The 19,533-nt window shown below is 37.7% G+C and overlaps 1 protein-coding gene across 1 annotated transcript in view; it reads left to right on the top strand.

Moving 5' to 3' along the window:
- LOC104387815 (connector enhancer of kinase suppressor of ras 2-like) overlaps nucleotides 1–19,533 on the top strand; it is a 192,501-nt gene that overhangs the window by 147,209 nt on the left and 25,759 nt on the right. The window contains 2 exon segments of the mRNA XM_009996606.1: nucleotides 17,575–17,623; nucleotides 18,803–18,978. Coding sequence (XP_009994908.1) covers nucleotides 17,575–17,623; nucleotides 18,803–18,978 — 225 coding nt within the window.

Below are 19,533 nucleotides of genomic sequence, written 5' to 3'. Positions count from 1 at the left end.
CCTGCTGATCACAGGAAGTTGGTAATGCATGCCTTTCAGCACAGAATGATGTAAATGCTGTTTAACTGGTCTTGGAGCTGCACAAGGCAGCTTGACAGATGATATAAAGCTTAATGGTACATGCTGAGAACTAAAATGTGTGCGAAACCAGTGGAGGGCTGTTTTTTTCTGTAATGCATGCATGCTGGGATGTGCCAGATGTTCCAGGCACTTTTTCTGGATAATAGGCAGTCTGAGTGCTAAGTAGACGAATGGAGATAGTCTGGGACAATCATATACATTCAGCTCCATATCACTGAAGGAGGAGTCTTTTATTGCCAATTTTGTAGGAAAATTGCTCATATTTTATTTCTTCCTTCCTGATTTTGTAGGAAGAAACAAAGCTGTTCTAAGTGTCAAGGATGAGAATTACTTTCTTTAGAGTTTTATTTCTGTTCTGAATTGCTGAATAAATCCTATCTCTGCTTTATATTTAAGTACCTATAATAGGGAAAACAGATTTCCCTACCTTGCAGTTATGATGAAAGGTTGCTGTGGGAATGGTTACATGGGCTCTAGCTGCTCAGAGAATCTAACATAAGTATTTCTGGCTGCTGTAGCTTCAAACTGATTCTGCCCAGTTGTGTTGATTGTAAGAGAAGATGATTTTGTATTTTACTGTTCCATAACTGTGTAGGTGAAGGCTTGAGCTGACAAGTGTCTAGTAGTAGTGCAAGATGGATCCTTCAGTAGCAATGTTGAATAACAGATTTATTTACAGTTCTGTTTAGACATAATTCTCTAAACAGCACTCTTCATTAATCTGTGAACAGTTCAAAAGGGAAAAGGCATGTTACAGTACAAGGGAAAATAAAGAGAAGTAAGTTATGGTTGTCCTTGATTTCTATCAAAAAACTCAACAATTTGTTGTAAGGAGATGCAAGAACGCAGTTGGATTTGTGGTGAATTTTAGTCCTGAGCAACTTGTTCTATAAAGGAAGTTATTACATAGGCTGGAAAGTTTTGCTTAGAAGTTCCCCTGCACTAAGGAAGTTAAATTACCACTGAATCTCAACTTCTGGTACCCTTTATACTCTATCCGTAATGCAAAGTGAAAACAGTGTGTAGATTCTCTAAATTAGACCAAATTTAGCTTGTGTATCTGCACAGTGCAAACCAGCTTTTGTTTTAGATGGACCTTTTCACTTCCAGAAGCAACTTAAAACAATGGTTGAGCTTACTCATTCTATAATATACTGCATCTGGATCCAGACATTGTATATCCATCCATCTCTAAGAGCAGTTGTGAAGCTCAGCTGAGGTTTGAGCATTTCCATTGCCTGTTGTGGACCTATCTTGGGCTCCACTTGTGCAGTATTCCAGGAGAAGGCCAGGAATTTAGCAGGGACCACACTGCAGTGGTTAGGACTGGTGTATTTGCACTGCCCTGTGATACCTGCTTCAGCAATTCAACCCAGAGATAGGCTGTGTTTTCTTGCTTGCTTCCAAATGTTTAGGCTACCTTGTTTGTTTTGAATTCCTTAAACTGATAGCTATATTAGGAAGCTTTGCAGCAAAGCAAATATGAGACTGTCTTTATCCAAACATACACCATGTTTTCATAAGTAATTTAGCTGTATTAGAGAATATTTAAATTAGTTTATTCTGCAGTCTTCAAACAATCCACTAGAAACAACCAACGACAGCAAATGAAGCAGTCATGAACCTGCTGCATCCTCATGTATAAATTGCAATTTGCAAAGCATTCTGGAGTACAGAAAAGTTACAAAATAGCTAAGAATGACTCTATTGTATTATTCTAGCACATACATTTATTGCTTTATTATTTCTTCAGGCTATCAAAAATAAAACAACAAGCAAACAAAAAAGACAAATCCAAAAGAAATTGATTTCTGATTCTATGTAGACTAAAGATAAATGTAACAACAATTTGGATTGATAGGATTCAGCATTTGTTCATAAATGTGAGCTACAACTGGTGTTACTGCCACCATAATGGCCATAATTGTCATCCAGAAGAATGTACCAAATGTAAATATGCAAACTCATCTTCCTTTTTGTACAAATATCATCTGCTGCTGTTGCTGACAAAAGGATCAGTATGCAGGAAGCCAGCTGTAGTATTCTAAAGACTCTCCTCTGAGTCTTCCTCTCTCCTCACTGGCTCAGGCCTTGGTCCCTGTCCTTACCCTCTTTACCTTCTTAGCAGGCTTCCTACCTTCCCCAGCAAGATGAGGAGCAGAGAAGGCCTTGCCTGGCAGGAAAGGTCAGTCCTGTGTGGGACTAGAGCAATGGGGAATGTTAAGACGAAGGAAGGGGAAGGAATTGACTCTTTTTCCCTGACCTGTGTAATTCCTGGAGCTGCACTATCTCCTTTTAGCTTCAGGCACTCTTCTTCCACTTCCCCTTCCCATGGAATCTTGTGCAGCAAAATTACAAATTCTGAGTGGATGTTCTTCTTCTGTCCTTAGTTGATTTTGTCATCTCTCATCCTTTTTTTTTTCCTGCTTCCCCAGCTTAAAAATTGAGCAGCTCATGGATGTAGCTTGCATGGGGACTATTTCCTTCTCTTTTATCCCTCCCTTCAGTGAGAGGGAGTGGAAGAAAAACCTCAAGGGCAGCTTTCCTTTTTAGCTGAACATGGTAATTTTGCAAGTGTATTCAATGGGTTAAGCATCAGCTCACTGAGCTGGAGAGATAAGTGAAGCCCCTGGCAACAAGGCTGCTGGTTCACTTTTGAACTAACCTGATGGAAAGAAATACTTAGGATAATGAATATCTTTGCTAAGGAGGCAGGAGAAGAAATCATTTTTGTAGGGAATTCAATATCTGTAAAATAACAATATTCAGTATCTGGATTATAACAGTATGTATAGTAAAGGTGAAATAATCTGTTTTGCAGCTGGATAAAAGACATATCTAGACAGAATTAATATATTGCATTTGACCATTGAGATTAGTAACTCCTGTTATCAAACTGCTTTAGTCTCACAACCCCCTACTCTAGTCTATTCCACTGGGAAACAACAACTAAACAACCTTTGCTTTCACAATATCTCTGTGGTTCAGGGTTCTTTTGTTTTCTGTGATTTCTTTACTTCTTATGAGAAAACATTTCTTTACATCATAAAATCCTAATTGAAGGAAACAATTCTTTTTGTTCTCAAGTATTTATAGGAATTTCAGGTAAAGAGGAGTTTCTGCAGGATTTCCTCTGGGAGAGGATCATCAGATCTGCTTGTTAGACTGTCTAGGCTTTACTCTCCTTTCATTTCTACTTGTGTAAGTCAGAAAATAGATCCACTAAAATCCCTAGAGCTACATAAATGTGGAGCTGACTCTAAAGAAGGCTGAGAGGTGCCAGTGACCTGAATTTCACAGACTTTGTGCTCTATAGTCTGTGGCAGCATCACAAGACTTGTGCCTCCTGAGCCTCCCACATGTCTACTAGTCATGGATGTGGCCTTTTAGTGTAAGATTGAGTAAAGTTTTAGTTTGGGAACTAGGATAAGGCAACTTGTTTTCCAAATACTGGGAGCATAATCCTGTTAGACAAGGGAATTAATTCTAGCCATATGTAGAGAAATGCCAGTGTGGGGAGTTTTCTATATGTGCTATCAGGAATCCTTTTGTTGGTTGGCATTTCGAGCAGCAACTGGATTGTGCTACAATGATAACTGTTTGGGGGCAAAAATTCAGCCAAACCAAAGGTTGTATGTATATGTATGTAAACCTCCAGTAATTCATAGTCCATACTTAAATAGTGGTAAAAATATGTATGTCATTAATGAGTCAGTCAGGAGCAGAGATTTTTTTCTAATAAAGTAATTATTGATAAATATTGGAAAGTTTATAAATGTTTTCTATTGGTACCATTGCAATTATATTTTAAACAAATACTTTTCAAGTACTCTTATGAACTTCTCCCCCTCCATATTTATACAAATAATGTATACTTTTTTGCTCATTTCTAAATTGCACTGAACTAATGTAAGTTACAATTTGCATAACCTATGAGTAGTTATAGTTAACTTGTATTTTTTCTTTTTCCCTCCATTATTGACCCATTGTAAAATTTCCCTACTACAGACTATTCTTTAATAATTAGATTAGATTATTCAATATCTTTTAAAATTAGTGCTCATTAATGCAAAAAAAAAATACTAGTGTTGAAAGGACCTGTTAAAAAAAAAAATGTTTTATTAAGAGAAGCACATTTCACTCTAGTTTGTGGTTTGTTTTGTTGCAAGTTCACAATATCCAAACAATTACTTACAGCTGTACTAACAGAATACATCCCATCAAAAGGAGTCACAATCCAAGGTGATCACCTGTGATAGAGGTGTTCTTTGTGCATTTTTTTTAGAAGACAATAAGTAACAAGGCTAGATGTGTAGTGGCCATGCAAGTGTGTAATACATGTGATGAAAAGAAGCTGGGCAGCCCGTGTGAGCAAGGAGAATTTTCTCAGCTTTGTTAGAGGAAGGAATGTGGCAGGAATCCCATGTGGGAGAGAATTGGATGTATCTTGATTTGGAAAACACTTGGCTTTTACTTTGGGAGCAGTTTTAGAAAAGGAAGGCCTCTACTAATTAAGAAATAGAATGGGAAACACTTAAACTGACTGAATTATTCTTCCCATTTTCAGTTGCTAAAATTAGTAGTACTAGAAGGCAGAGGGATATGAAAAGAAAATCTTTGAGCCTGCTAATATGAATTATTTTTCATGGTTAGTGCTCTTGTGTCAAAGTTCTTCTACTCTGTTAGCCACACAACATCATATTATGCTGCCCACAGTATTTTCAGGGTTGATCAGATTGGTTCATTCATATTTAATAGTGCATTAGCAGCAGTAGCAGCAATCTGACATTTATTGTGCAGGATGTTTCTGGAGCTCTCCAAACAGACATTTTGGCTGTAGATGGGTGCTGTTACCTCTTAAAGCTAGCTTCAAGAAAATGAGAATCTTTCTATCTGACATATTTTCTTTTTTTTTTCTAGGTACTTTAGACTAGATTTCAGCATGAAGTTGTTTATAGCACTCAGAAAAGCTTGTTACATTTTTATGTGCTCAATTAGTCGTTGGGGAGCTCTGCCTTTGCCTGGTTTCAGCAAGGAAGGTAGGAGAGCCCCCTGCTTTTAGGTGTAAGGGTAGCATTTAATTGCTTTTCATCAGCTAAGATAATCTTATTTGAATAGTAACTATCTTTGATGCTCACTTTTGCTAGGATATTTTAGCTGAAGGAGTTACTAGAAGAAGTAAAAGGCAATTTTAAAAGTAGTAAATAGTATTTAATGCAGCAACAAGAGTTACTGGTAAAATATGTGGAAGGTAAGACACAGGAGGGCCTGTAGAAGTATAACTATGAAGTCCACGTCATTTATGTTGTTTTTTAGACAGTTTTGCCAAAACACATTCTCTGGTTCGAGTGTGGGTTAATTATGGCAGCATTTTACTCAAAGCACAAACATGTCCCAGCTGCAAAACCAGGAAGAGCCATCACCTTTCCTTAATTGTCAGCCCCATGATCATTGCAGTGATAGGTGTGAAACTTCAGAGACTGATGTAGGGATCACTTTTGGCTGTCAGTACCTTCATAAGCTTGATAGTATAGAAATAAATCTTTGCCACTCATAAACCTCCTGTACATTCACTGTGTCCCTGTGGCAGGCTGACTCTCCTTTGGATATGAGGAATGCTTTGGATAACAGGAATGTTTAAGAGAAAACAAGAAAAGGTAGTTGTGTAGATCTACATGGGCCTGCTCAGGGGAAAATATCTTTCTGATCCTAGGTTAGATAACTAGATGTAAGCAAGTGATGAACATAGTTACTGGGTAATATTACTGTAGGATCATCAATCCCCTCTGAACTTTTTTGTTCTTACCAGGATAACTTGACTACTTGAGAGTTTTTCAGCCTTCCTCAAATGGCAAATCATCTATTAAGCACAGTAGAAGTGGCATGGTAAAAGTTGATAAACCATTCTATATGTGGATACACGCCAGGGGTGGGTGAGGGGAAAGTGTGTATGGGAAGGAAGGAGGTGGCAAAATGTGTCCTTGTCCCCTGGACACTAAAGTTTTGTTAGAAATGCTTCCTCCTGTGAGCACAGACCTGTGTCACGGCCTGTGTGGACAGACAGACCCAGCAACCATCCTGCCTTTTACAGGGGCAACTCGTGCTTCAGTTTGGTGACACTTCTCTGAAGTCACGTGGGATCCAACACCTCACAGTGTGCCTGGAGCACTGACATTCAAACACAAACTTCAAAAAACTAACTTGTTTCCTGTTTGGTTATTCAGAAAGCATCCTAAGTAAAAGGTTTTTCAACTGCCATTTTTTGCATTGCTAAAAAAAATGGACATTACTTTGAAAACATACCATTTTTGTGATCTCAAGATGAACACTTGCCCATCATAAAGCTTGGTTTCAAGTAATAGAAACAGATTTTATTTTCAATCCTGAATCACTTACTACTAAAAGAAATGTTCATTTCCAAGCCTCAGAGGAATAACCAGTGTAGTAAAAATGAAGCGATGTAAAGCTGTGTAAGAAGGGTATTAAAGTAAGTTCTGATGACAAGTTCCTTATTGTTCTGAAAAACTTCTACAGTTCTTTCTTTTGAAATTCTGTGCTCAATATTGGAATATTTGCCCTTTACACTTAAACTCCCTTTCAAATATTAACATGTTTGCAAACAGTGACATTCTAACATGTGTTTAGCTCCTTTCTTTTAAAGAGCTTTGATCCCAATTATGTGGCAGCTGAAACTGTAAGAGCAGATGCAAGTTTTTTTAAACATGATCTTCATTGTGCAATAACATTTAGTTAGAAATTGAAATATATTTTCCATTTCCTTTCCCTCAGAGTTACAGAATGACTGCTGTGGTTTATTCTGTGACTTCTTTCACTGCAGATACTGCTGGGTTGGGTGCACCAAGGAAGTACAGTCTTTAGCTGTGCTTAATACTCTGTTTTTCTTCCACAGAGAGCAGGGGACACAGTCAGTGGAGACACTGAAAGGTAATTACTTCTGTCATTCTGTATTAAACGTATATGTGATCTATTTGGAAATTATAGTTCCGTGTTTACTTTTAGAAATTGAATTGCAACATTTGAGGAATAGATGTTCAGGGTTGAGTGAGGAAAGAATTAATATTGTTTAGTAAATCTCACAGCTTTCATTTGCTAACTTCATCAACTATAAAAATTACAAAAGATGAAAAAATACTTCAGATGTAGGTTTATTTAGCAGGGCAAAAATTATACTGCTACAAAGCAGCAGATGTTTTCCTGCTTCCCCCATCAATTTTTTTTTGTTGTTACTTTTGAAATTTAGTATTTCAGAATCCCTCTGAGGATGAAAAGCATTAACTCTAGCTTAATTTTTGGCAAAAACAGGCAGAATTTGTCAATGAACATCTAACTCTGTTCATAAGTTACTGATTATATTCTTGGCTCTTAAATACTGACATTGGAGGCTTCAGTTCATCCCTTAAAATTGAACTTAATCAATTATATCTAATGAATAAAAGAGTGATACATATAATTATTCTTTTTTACATCTTTCCATCCTGTATATGGCCTATACCTATTTAAGAAGTTAAACCATGCACTGTATATAAAATAATTAGTTACATTTAAAGTGCTTTCACCAGTGTAAGGGATTTATAATTTCTGATTATTTTCTTCAGTGCTATGAATACCACCATGGTACAGCTACAAGTCTGAGGTTCCACAACCTTAGCTGTTGATCACCAGTCACAAGTCACCTCGTGCTGGATTTTCAGGACTCTCAGTATTTTTACCTCTTTATATGTGCATTAAATGCTGTAGTTGATTTCAAAGGCAGTTACAATGGTCAGAATGTATTGATGTTTCCCCAGCTGTAGGTGCTGTGAATGCTTCAAATGGCATTCATCTCCATTGAGTAGCACTATCTCAGATGGAACTGTGCTAAAGATGGAGTTCAAAAGACTTTCTAGGGTAAAATTCTATTTCACCTTATAAAAGACGGTCTTGTCTCACTATTGCTGCCATTGTAGTGGTCCATTACCTCATCATCTATTACCTCAGCCAAAGACAGATTCTTATTTTACAATAAATTCAGTATAGTCCCAGTTAGAATTAGTCCCAATTTAGAGCCAAAGCAGCATCCATCTTGTCTAGGGCAGAGGTTACACAGGGAGAATAAAAATGTCATTCTGTCTCTTTATAAGTAACAATTGGATTTCATCTTTTGCTTTTACCTCTTAAACTGGAGTTTTCAGAACTTACTGTTTTCTGTCAGTCTTATGTATTTACTGTTTTCACTTAGTTTCCCAAACCTATCATTGCAGATGCAATTGTCTGGTTCTTCACTTGTTTCTCCTCACTTTTTGTTGCTCCCTTTTCTCACCCTCCTTCATTCCAGGATGGCTGTTCCCTCCCTCTCTCACATCCTTCTTACCTGACTTTCTGCAACAGAGAGAAATCTCAGACCCCTTCCCAAAAGAAGTCATACTTCTCACCCCTTTTTTAATCTTCCTTCTCCACACCTGTAGTTTTTTGCAACCACAAGGAAGAGGCACAAAGGAATTTTGTTCTTCCTAGAGCAAAACATACCTCATTATTCCAAGTGGATTGCACATGCTCAGTTTGGCAGGGACATCACTATCCAGATGGAACATCCTTGGTGGACAGGACACAAGTCTCTACTGGACATCTGCCCAAAGCTTTTTCCAGGGACATATGACTTCATGAAATTTTGGCCAACTTTCATAGCAAAAGCCTATTCTTTTGTATTTTTATAGAATGACTCCCCCTTTCTTCATCCTTCTGCCACACATTTTGAATTTCAGGTCCAAACATGACTGTATGGTCTCTTTTCAACAAGTTGAAAAATATTTTAAAAGAGGCAGAATTATATCTTCTTACTCCTAACCTTCTTTTAGGTGCTTTAGACAGCTTAAACCAAAATAGAAATATTTCAGATATTTATCCCACATCGGTTTTGGAGAGTGGGAGAGAAACAGTGTGGGTAGATTCACATGTTTGGGTGAAATAGCATTATTTTCATTAACTCCATAGTTGCCTGTTGAGCTCCTATTACATGATTACAACCTTTCTAAAAAAGGGGATGTACACCAAGGGCACTAGCAGCTATGTGAGAAAAATGTGACTGAGGAATGTTACTATGAATATCTGGCTTTTTAAAACTTCAAATAAGTAGAATGTAAAGCAAGCCTAGCATGGGGCATTAGCCTTGAGCAGAAAAAAATCTGGGTATTTCTGCATTACAACTCTGGTTTCTTCCAAATTCTTTTGGCACATCTACGTCACTGTTTGCCCCAGCACTAGAGGCAGGGCTAGACTTTCACCTTTCCTGCAGATCACCCTCACCCCTCGTTATCAAATACTGTCCATTCACTCGTTACACTCTGTCCCCCTCTGACCACTGCAGAGAACCTGAGCTCTTGGCAGCAGCCTGGTAGCTGGGAAAGTAGGGCAGCCACAAGCAAGTTGTGACTCTTCTTTTCTGAGCAGGTGTCACGATTTAAGAAATTACACTGTGCAGTCAGAGGTGGGATCACGGAATGTGTGAGTGTTCTGGGGTTCCAGGAAGGAAAACTCAATTAAATGCTTCCTGGAGAAGCAGCTGATTTGTTTTCCTTCTCACGGGAAGCGATTCACCCTGCTTGGCATTGTTGGCACCCAGGAGATGGAGGTGACAGGCGTCCCACGTGCAGCCCCTGCTGCAGCTTTTGTGCAGACTTCTGAATAAATGCTTCACAGAGTTCACACTCTTCTTTCATCTTCCTCTTACCCTAGGAAAAAGAAATTTCTCGTAATAGGAAGGCTTGATATCTGTGGATTCTAGATGTGTGCATATTCTAACCAGGCCATCATTCCAGAGACCTTGGGTTTGAAGCTCTTTCTCTGCTTAGCTAAACACACAGGCCAGGCAGAAGGGAATCATACCTTTCATGTGTAGCACAACTGCTAGTTGAATAATCAGTTTTTATGACTATTTGCACTCCATTTCCAAGTGGAAATGCTGCTTGGGTTGTTTACCATAACTTGTCTTTTCTTTGTAAATATTAATGCTTAAAAATTGTTTTAATCATGTCCACAGTGGCATGATTAAAATACTTCAGAAAGTGTTTTTTTGTTGTTGTTTCAGTTGTGGTTACTGCTGGAGAAATAAGAAGAGACAAATATTTTGAAAATAAATTTTAGTCTTGCTATTTTTGTCAGCTTTGTATGTGCAGACAGACCTGTATTGAGGTGACTGCAGAACAGAACAGGTACAGCTGACGCAGCTGGATGGTCTTTGAAGGATCAGGTGATAGTTTTGAGCCAGTAGCTGAGCCACATGACACTGAGAAGGGATTTCAGATCTCACTACAAAATACTCAATAATTAATTTGCAGTGAGAAATTACTTGTTGAGACAGGAATGTTATATAAGCTCTGAAGGTTCTAATAACCTAAATACAATGCATGAATCCAGGCGAGTTGATTATAAATGCATTCCTGTGACCAGCTAAATAAATCCAATTTCCTACATACGTGTTCTGAACCAACCATAAGCAAATTTCACATTGTACCTACAATACTTTTCTGCACAAGTGCATTTCCTAATATGCTGAATTTATTAATTATTTTTTTTGGCTGAAGTTAATTATGGTGGCCTTGACCCTGAGCTGCTACCAGATTGCACTTGAAGCAATCCAGAATATGAAGGTGACTGCAGAACAGAACAGGTACAGCTGAGGCAGCTGGATGGTCTTTGAAGGATCAGGTGATAGTTTTGAGCCAGTAGCTGAGCCACATGACACTGAGAAGGGATTTCAGATCTCACTACAAAATACTCAATAATTAATTTGCAGTGAGAAATTACTTGTTGAGACAGGAATGTTATATAAGCTCTGAAGGTTCTAATAACCTAAATACAATGCATGAATCCAGGCGAGTTGATTATAAATGCATTCCTGTGACCAGCTAAATAAATCCAATTTCCTACATACGTGTTCTGAACCAACCATAAGCAAATTTCACATTGTACCTACAATACTTTTCTGCACAAGTGCATTTCCTAATATGCTGAATTTATTAATTATTTTTTTTGGCTGAAGTTAATTATGGTGGCCTTGACCCTGAGCTGCTACCAGATTGCACTTGAAGCAATCCAGAATATGTGGCAGGAAGGTTGAAGAGAGCTTTGCATACCCCTTGTGTCTAGAAATTTACACCTCCCAGTTATTTGCCAAGGAAAAAAGAGCAGGATGATAGGTGCATTTTCTGGTTGTTCATGGCTGTTGTGAGTCACCAGAGGTGCTACTCAAGCTCTCTGTGTTTCCATCACCATATGCTTCTAAGCATGCAGGCAGCAGCAGGGACTCACAGGATATTTTCAAATGCAGGTTTTGCTGTTGTTCCCAATGTTTAACCAACAGCTTTGGAATTACCTCTTGATCACCTGTGCTGTGTACTTGAGCTCCTACATTCATGTAACCTTATGAAAAAGGAGCCATCCTAAGAAAAGCTCTCAAAATACTCTGCTTATGGACTGTGCATCAACTTGGACTTTCTATATAGGTCCCCAGTCAGAATGCTCAGAGCATGTTTGTGGGAAACAGCTCTTCTCCACCTAAGTCTAACCCCCCTGGCATCAGCTCCTGACAACGTTGTATCATGACAGAACACAAAATACACTACCCAGTAATTTATACCCAGTTCCAGGAGTAAATTCTGGCAGACAGTCATCTTCTTTTTACTTACTGTAAACTTTTATAGATTAAAAAATTGTTGCAAATCAGAATAGTCAAAAGCAAGGTTTGGATCACTCTGTTTGGTCAAATAAATAAATACAAATCAAACAAATTACTAGTGTCTAAAATTATTGTTCAATCAATAGTAAATATACATGAGCAGTTTGTTATGACTAGAATAATTTTTAAATTACTTCTATCTATTACTGCCAGAGTAGGAGCTCAAAAAAAAGTCAACAATATAAATTGTAACAACTACAGATACCAAAGATGAGGGGAAATGGAAAGTAGCACTCAAAATAATTATTCCTGTTTCTAGATTGTATTCATTCATTCACTGGAATTTATCATCTCTGTCACCTGTGAAGAAGCCAAAATGATAGCAATCTAATAAGCTACTGATGTGGTTCTGATACAGTTATAACTTTCATTTAATGATGGATTTAATAACCCTGAAGGTAATAGAAAGAGAATTGAGATGTTATAATTAAGAGCACTGATATTAAGAGCACTTTATTTCATCTTTCTGAGCATTACCTGTGTGATCAAGAGATCCCTAATGTATATGCAGTCCTTGTTTTCAGTAGATACTCTACCTTTTACAAACTGAAACACTACTCCTCACTAGATTTTATGGGACAATTAAAGATGTGTTATCTTTTTATGGCAGCGGATGAAAACATGTTCCCATGTTCCACAAAAGGAAAAGAGGACTGTCAACATGAAGGTGGTGTTCACATTTGCACTTGATTACTGACACTTGTTTCCCAAAGAAACCGCAAGTCACTTCTGTTCACTGTAAAAGGAATTTGTGTTTGAACAGAAAATGCAGGGTACTCAGTTCTTGTGATTCTCTTAACTGGATGTAACTGCTCTGGCAGCAGAAGTGCAGGGCTGTGTGCAGCAACACTGCTGATTGCACATGTAAAATATTTGGTAGGTGACAATTCTCAGCATTCATTAGAAATCTTTTACCAGGTGTGTCTTTATAATCTGTTTCTCACAGGTTATATCAAATACATTAAACTGGAGTATTGTACTTTTGCTACCCTCCCCTATTTCTAGGCTTTTCTATTCTGTTTTCTGGAGATTCATTATCACTATTTTCTAATCATACAACACTGTTCCTCATTTGAAATCTTGATTACAAATTTTATCACTAGACTTGCACTTCATTTGCATGTCCTTTAAGATGTAAATTAGAAGTACCACACCTCCTCAAGTCCTTTCAATTCTCTGTGTTGTGATTCCACCTAGGTGGAAGTCATTCCATCTTTTTTTAGCTCATTCTTGTCAACCTTTCTACTTTAGCATCAGCATTCTGATTGAACACTGAGCCCATGTGCATCTAGGACTGAGAGCAGAGGTTATATTCAACCTTCATCTGTGTTTGCTTCTTAGTGCCTGCATTTCTCTAATTCTTCTTCCCTTTTTGTATTTGCTTGTTTGCTCATAACATACAATTTAATCAAAGTTCTGAAGAATAAGAAAAGAGGGAGGCAAATTCCAGTCTATGACACATGGGTATCAGACCTCAGAATAGACACTGTCCTTTATATTTCTGGCAAATAGGAATGCCTCAGAAATCCATTTTAGGTAACTTGTGTGATACACTCAGTATTTTAGAATTAAATTATTTAGAAGTAAGTATAAAATATTGCAGTTATTTGCTCAGTATTTTGCCTATTTAGTGTCATGTAAGGCAATGAATGTTTCTTTAAACAACCTGAAATAATTGAGTTGATCTTTTGTTTTGTTTTGGGTTTTTTAATTGGTGTAAGTAGCTAATTGTTCCTCCTTTTTCTAGATTCTGCAGTTTGTTCCAAAGCAGTAATAGCTGGTCAGGGTTTGGTATTTTTAGGCCAGTGACTCAATCAAAACCAGATATTCTCAGATAAATTTGTTCTGAATTGGTTTGTGTTTCTTAGTAACATTAACACTGTCCATTGCATCAATGTTTACATTTCCAAAAGGCTTCCTGTTTTAACTCTGATTACATCTATAAGCATACACTTGGAAATGCATAGAATGTGTGTGTATATCCGCTGTTTATTCAGATAATTATTTTTTTCTGTAGTTATTTGACATCTTTCATCCTCTCTGTCCTAGATATGCAAGTTCTGCCATCGACCGTCAAGGAAGCACATCCATGAGGAAGGTAATGATCTGTCAATGTACTTTACAAAAAAAACAAAACCTCCCCAACAGTTCAATTTGTTGTCATATTTTTAAAAGGTACTGAAGATATCAGAAACCCTGAAATTTTTGTGTGTTATGAGATATGAAAATAAAAAGCTAGGAATAATTTCCATCTTCAGAAAATTGGCTACAGCACCCACAGCAGGTCAGTGTGTGTGCAGTACTTTTAGTTAAGTTTAGTAGTATGTAAGAACACATACTAGTTTTGGAAGGAGAATCACAGAAAATGGCTAGATCAGAAGGGATCTCTGGAGGGAATGTTGCCCTGAAGGCAAAGAAAACTTAAAAAAACCTTAAATAATTTAAATACTGTGAATTCTATGATAGAGACATATGGGATTAAGACTTCCAAAGACTTCTGTGGTAGCAGTTTTTAAGGTCCTTGGTAGAAAACATCTAGGCATTATTTTTTAGTATTTTTCAAGTATTTCATACAAAGGACAAACATGAGACATTTCCTACGAAGGACAAAGAAGAGACCCTTGATTTATAGAGTGCTTCTTTCTTCATTCTGACTTAGCCCTTTTTTCACAAAGTACTTTTGAAAGTTACCAGATGTCATTCTGCTTCCCAAATATTTGGAAGTGAAGCTAAAGACCAGTGACATTAGCAGAAAGTGCATGAGTCAATTTTCTGCAGTTTGTGCAAAGCTGCAGTTGTGTCTATTGATGTGCCTGCCCTCTCTGCCAATCTCCACCTTGCCTGCTACCTCTGCTGGAAAACACTTGGGCCAAAGGCTGTTCCCAGCCATCCTGACCCTGCAAATACTCTAATACACATCCTGTGAGGAAATCAGCACCATGTGCCCTAGGATTTAGTTACTTTGCCAATGAATGCATCCATGGCTGTGTTTGGAACTCATTCATGGTTTTCCTTTAAGAACTGCTGAGGCTCAAAACAGCAGAGACACATGCAACCAAGTTTGCATTCATGCAACTGGTTCCCTGCATCCTGACAGGTAACAGGCCCTCTAGTCTCCAGGGCATTTTTTTTACATGTGGCATAACTTTCATTTGCTGATACTGTGACAGCACCCCTACTACTACACTGTGATTATGTTGAGGTCTCATTAATTTAGCTTAATGTAGCACAGATGTAGTTCTGCCACTTTGGGTTTTTTCCATGGTGTGCTTCTTTTTGGGTTGGGGTGGGAGGGTGTGCATTTTGTTTCACATTCTACTTTGTGTTGTGGTTTTGAGATGAGAACTTAAATGCTGACAACCACAGTATGCTCTCCTATCATCTCTCTGTTTCCCATAGCAACTCTGAGTCATTTTGAAGTTGCAAGTTCTGACTCTTTTCTTACAGTGTTTACCACAAAGTTAATTATATAGTAGTCCCTTTATCTCTCAGCATATGAAGCTTGAATTTTGTAAGTTAGTGGTGCTAATGAAGTCCTGATTCCCAAGTATTACAAACCTTTCACTTTCTCTGGTTTTCTTGCTTTGAATGCATTGCATGTGTACAGAAACAAAACAGGATAAAACTAATTAACTTATGTTTTTAGAAGACCTAATATTGTCAGATCTCCTTGATTTGATATGCTTGCATCTTCATTATTTTTAGAACTTTTCTATTGCACACCAGTTCCTGGTGGGTTATTCTGGTCTATATATCCTCCAGTTTTCCATTTTTCTTGCAGTTCTTTAAATTCAATCACATATCAAAACCAGAATTTAATTATAGGGTTTTATTTAATCAGTACCATTTTTAGCCTGAATTGTGGACAAATTTGCTGATCTCTTTTCCCAAAACAGATACCTGCTCTGTCCTCGTGCCTTTTTATACAGAGAGAGGAATTGAACAGATTGTTTCAGTCACAGTCACCACAGAACTCCAGTTGGCAATACGTGACTGACCAGTACTGCTGCTGGGGCTTGCAATACATTAATTAAAAAAAAAAACAAACAATCTTACTGTACCTCTTTAATAGCTTCTTGCAGACTTATCCTTGTTTTCTTTTAATTTTCTGACTATTCTTTAATGTTTTTCCTGCAGCACAGGAGCAAGCATCAATCTTTGTCTTCTTTAGTGCTCGAAACAGAGATAAATTTGCAGCTACCAAGTAAATGGAGAATATTTAGTGTCTTACAGTGCTACAATGTGCATACACTTAGAGAGCTTGTCACCTGTCAGAATTACAATATTTTTGTGAAGCACTCATATGGTATGACTGCCTGGGAGAACAGTCTGAGATAACCAGGACACAGAAAGCTGGTGCCCTCTGAGCCAGCTCTCCCAGAAGTCAAGAATTACTGATTTCTGCAGGTCACTAACAAGTGCCCATGCTGTTCAGTGCTGTGAACTGGTTACGCTGCAGAAGGGTCACGAATAGGCCTGTGCATGTGCAAAACAACTCCCTCCTTCTCCACTTGTTTTTTTTTAAATAAAACATTGCCTCTCCATTAGTTGGAGTCATGTTTTCAGCTGCTTCGTTTTTGATAGTACTTAAGCTGTAATCCTTTGTTATCTTGATATTATCTTAAATAATCTTATTTTGATGATAATCCTCAGTTATTTTAAAATGTTAATATTGTGACATTTAAGCACTTACTTGATATGTTGTACCACAGTTTTAATAAGGACTTTTGCAGCATGTGTTTTTTTTCGCCCGCATGGGGAGGAGCTGCTGTAAGACAGGGTAAGCAGATGGCTCCTGGGAGAAGATAGTTAATTGTAGTCACCATTAGTTAACGTAGTGTGGAGATATCCCTGCCAGTGACTGAGGTACCCTTCCTCTAGGCCCTCTGGTGAGTTGAGTGTTATCTGTCCCAAGGAGAACTCCAGAGAGAGAAAAATATGGCCCATTCTGTGCTGCTCTCTGCCTGGACCTGCTGCCTTATGGGACTGGGAACGCCTGCTGGTTCTTCTGCTGGCAATGGCAGCACCAGTTACCACCCAGGCAGCTTTGTTGTGTTGACATGGAATTTTTCCCCTAGCATTTACATGTTTGAGGGGAAATCCTGACCATCTTTTGAGTAGTATCCTTCTTTTTAAAAGTTTTAAATAATGATTTTAGCTTTTAGGGGTTTTTTTTGTTTTAAGAATCTGCAATGATTTTATCATGCAGCCTCAAAAGAAAGGTTTTATTTTTTTTCCTCCTCTGAGTTATTCTCTCAACCTAACATAATTGTTTCCAGTGGTTTTAAACAATTGAAGAATGTGACTTCAACATGTCATTGAACACATGATTTGACACAGTAACTATATCATGTCTGTGGTGGATATTTCTTTTTGAATGAGTATTTTTGTAACTATCTCACGTATATGTACAACAAACTTCAAATATTCATTTTCTTAGGTCGTTCATATGAGCTTATAACCTTAGTTTTCAAACTGCTGCATAACCATTCATGCAAAGAATCCTTAGTGATTTGATTGCCATTGTAGTTGGTAATCAGGAAAAGATGGGATTTTAATTTGTAGGTTTAGCACCAGTGTGTTTGCTTTATGATCTTTATAATAGTACTAAGAGAAAAATGACCAAAATGAGATCCTATGATAACTGATCCTGTGATCACACTCTGTAGCTAACCCTAAGCTACCCATGAGAAGGGCAGTGAATTCCAGCTGTTTCCATTCTATTTTCATAACTTTCTTCTTCTTTTTTTTTCTTACAGTCATTCCATTACGCTTCCCTCAGGGTAAAAAGCAGAAAATGGTCAAAAGGTAAGTTATTTGAGATAACATTTTGAGACTAGAAAATGAGACAGCTTCTCTAAGTGGTCTTGGTCAAATGCCAAAATTAAGCAAGCATTTCTAAATTTGATAGTACACATCAAAGTGAAATGCCAGATAATCCCTAATAAGTGTGTTGTAGGGTATAATATAGCTAGACTTGTTGGTAACATTTCCCCTGACTTAGCTAGAATAAAGCTACTATCTGTATATTTTGCCATTTCCTTCTGCTCTGTTTCTTTACCTATTCATGGCCTATTTGAGACTGTTAAAACAATGAACTGAAAAAAAAACGAACTCCAGCGTAATAATTTATGTGAAAGCATATGGCCAGTGAGCTCTTTTTATTCTGTTTGTTGGTTTAGTCTCCTTTCTGTGAATTTTTTTCCTTTTATTGTACTGTACATTTTTAATACTTCTGAGCCTGACCAGGACAGAGCACAGTATGCCATTCTAAAATGAGGAAAATATTCAGAAGTTGGTTGTGGATGGTATTTTGATGTTATACAATTTGCTTCCCTGTTCCACAGCAGCAGGACAAATACAGCTCTCGTAGCAATATGAATCTGCTTGTTCACAGTAACAAAAGAAAGACCTGGCTCTGTGTCTTTAAACAGTAAAGTTGAAATACTGTTGTTCAGTTAAATTCAGGATGGAAGAAATGTAAGCATGTGCATTTTGATGGAAGTTGATCTTTTCTTGACTATGAAAACTGACTTTTAAAATGCCCAGGATTTCACAGACCTTCTACTGCTAAAAGTAGTAACCTAAGATGTGCAGGAGTAGTGGCTACATCTGCATACAGATTATGTCATAGCCTGAGTGTCAGATTGAGTGCTAAATGAATAGATGTTAACTTCAGGATGATGATGGCTGTCTTAATCAGATAAAAATGCAGCCCTATGAGGAACAAACCCTCTAGAGATTCAATAAACCATTACATAAAACAGGCCCTTTTCATTTTGTTTTCATGCTGGAACCAAAACTGCAGAGCACTGTGGAATCTGAAAATGGTTTGTTCACTCTCCTCTCCCTGAAACTGGAGAGGACTGGGCTTTTGAAGGGTTTGGAACTGGATGATGGTTACACATTAGCAGTGTGTTTATGCTGAGGCTGGTTCTTTGACTCTTCCATGCAGTGAGGTGTCTCACACTGTTGTCATGTTCTCAGGGAGCTCTCTAACAAGTGGGAGCAGGAGGCGGATTTCCTGCAAAGACCTGGGGCATGGAGATTGTGAAGGCTGGCTATGGAAAAAGAAGGATGCCAAAGGTTACTTCACACAGAAATGGAAAAAGTATTGGTTTATTCTGAAGGATTCATCCTTGTACTGGTATACGAACCAGAATGTAAGTAAACTCTGTGTTTGGAGAAAGGCAAAATTAAACCTTAAGCTTTATTATTCTTTTGGATGGAGTCTGGTTTTACTACATGGTAGGATATGTTAGTGAACTGCCACTTTAATTGCCAGGTCTGGGTCACTCTAGCTGGAAATATTTCAATTGCACTTATTTTTTAAACTCTCCGAAGGTCACATGTAAGCTTAATAAAAGAGCAGATGTTCATGGCACTCAAAGCCATGAATATCAGTAGTTAATACTTTTCCACCTATAGTATTTATTTGGACTAACACTGTATTCTCCCTCAGCTCTCCTTAGCTTTGGTGGTGTGGGGAGATGTACACAGTGTAACCAGCCATGTTAGTAAAGCATTATGTAAAGCAGATGGCAAAATCTGAATTGGTAGATCTCTTTATCTGGAAGTTATTCTTGTATAGATGTTCTTCTTGCTTTTTGCTGAATCAGTCTGGAGTTTGCAGTTTCTCATGTGTAAAATGCTGTTCTTGGCAAAATTGTATGGAAAACTACTGGCCCTATGTTTGTGCAATCTGTATATATGTAGGG

The sequence above is a fragment of the Chaetura pelagica genome, unplaced genomic scaffold (assembly GCF_000747805.2).
Source record: "Chaetura pelagica isolate M959 unplaced genomic scaffold, ChaPel_1.0 scaffold103, whole genome shotgun sequence".
NCBI lineage: Eukaryota > Metazoa > Chordata > Aves > Apodiformes > Apodidae > Chaetura > Chaetura pelagica.
This window is presented reverse-complemented; position numbering and strand designations above follow the sequence as displayed.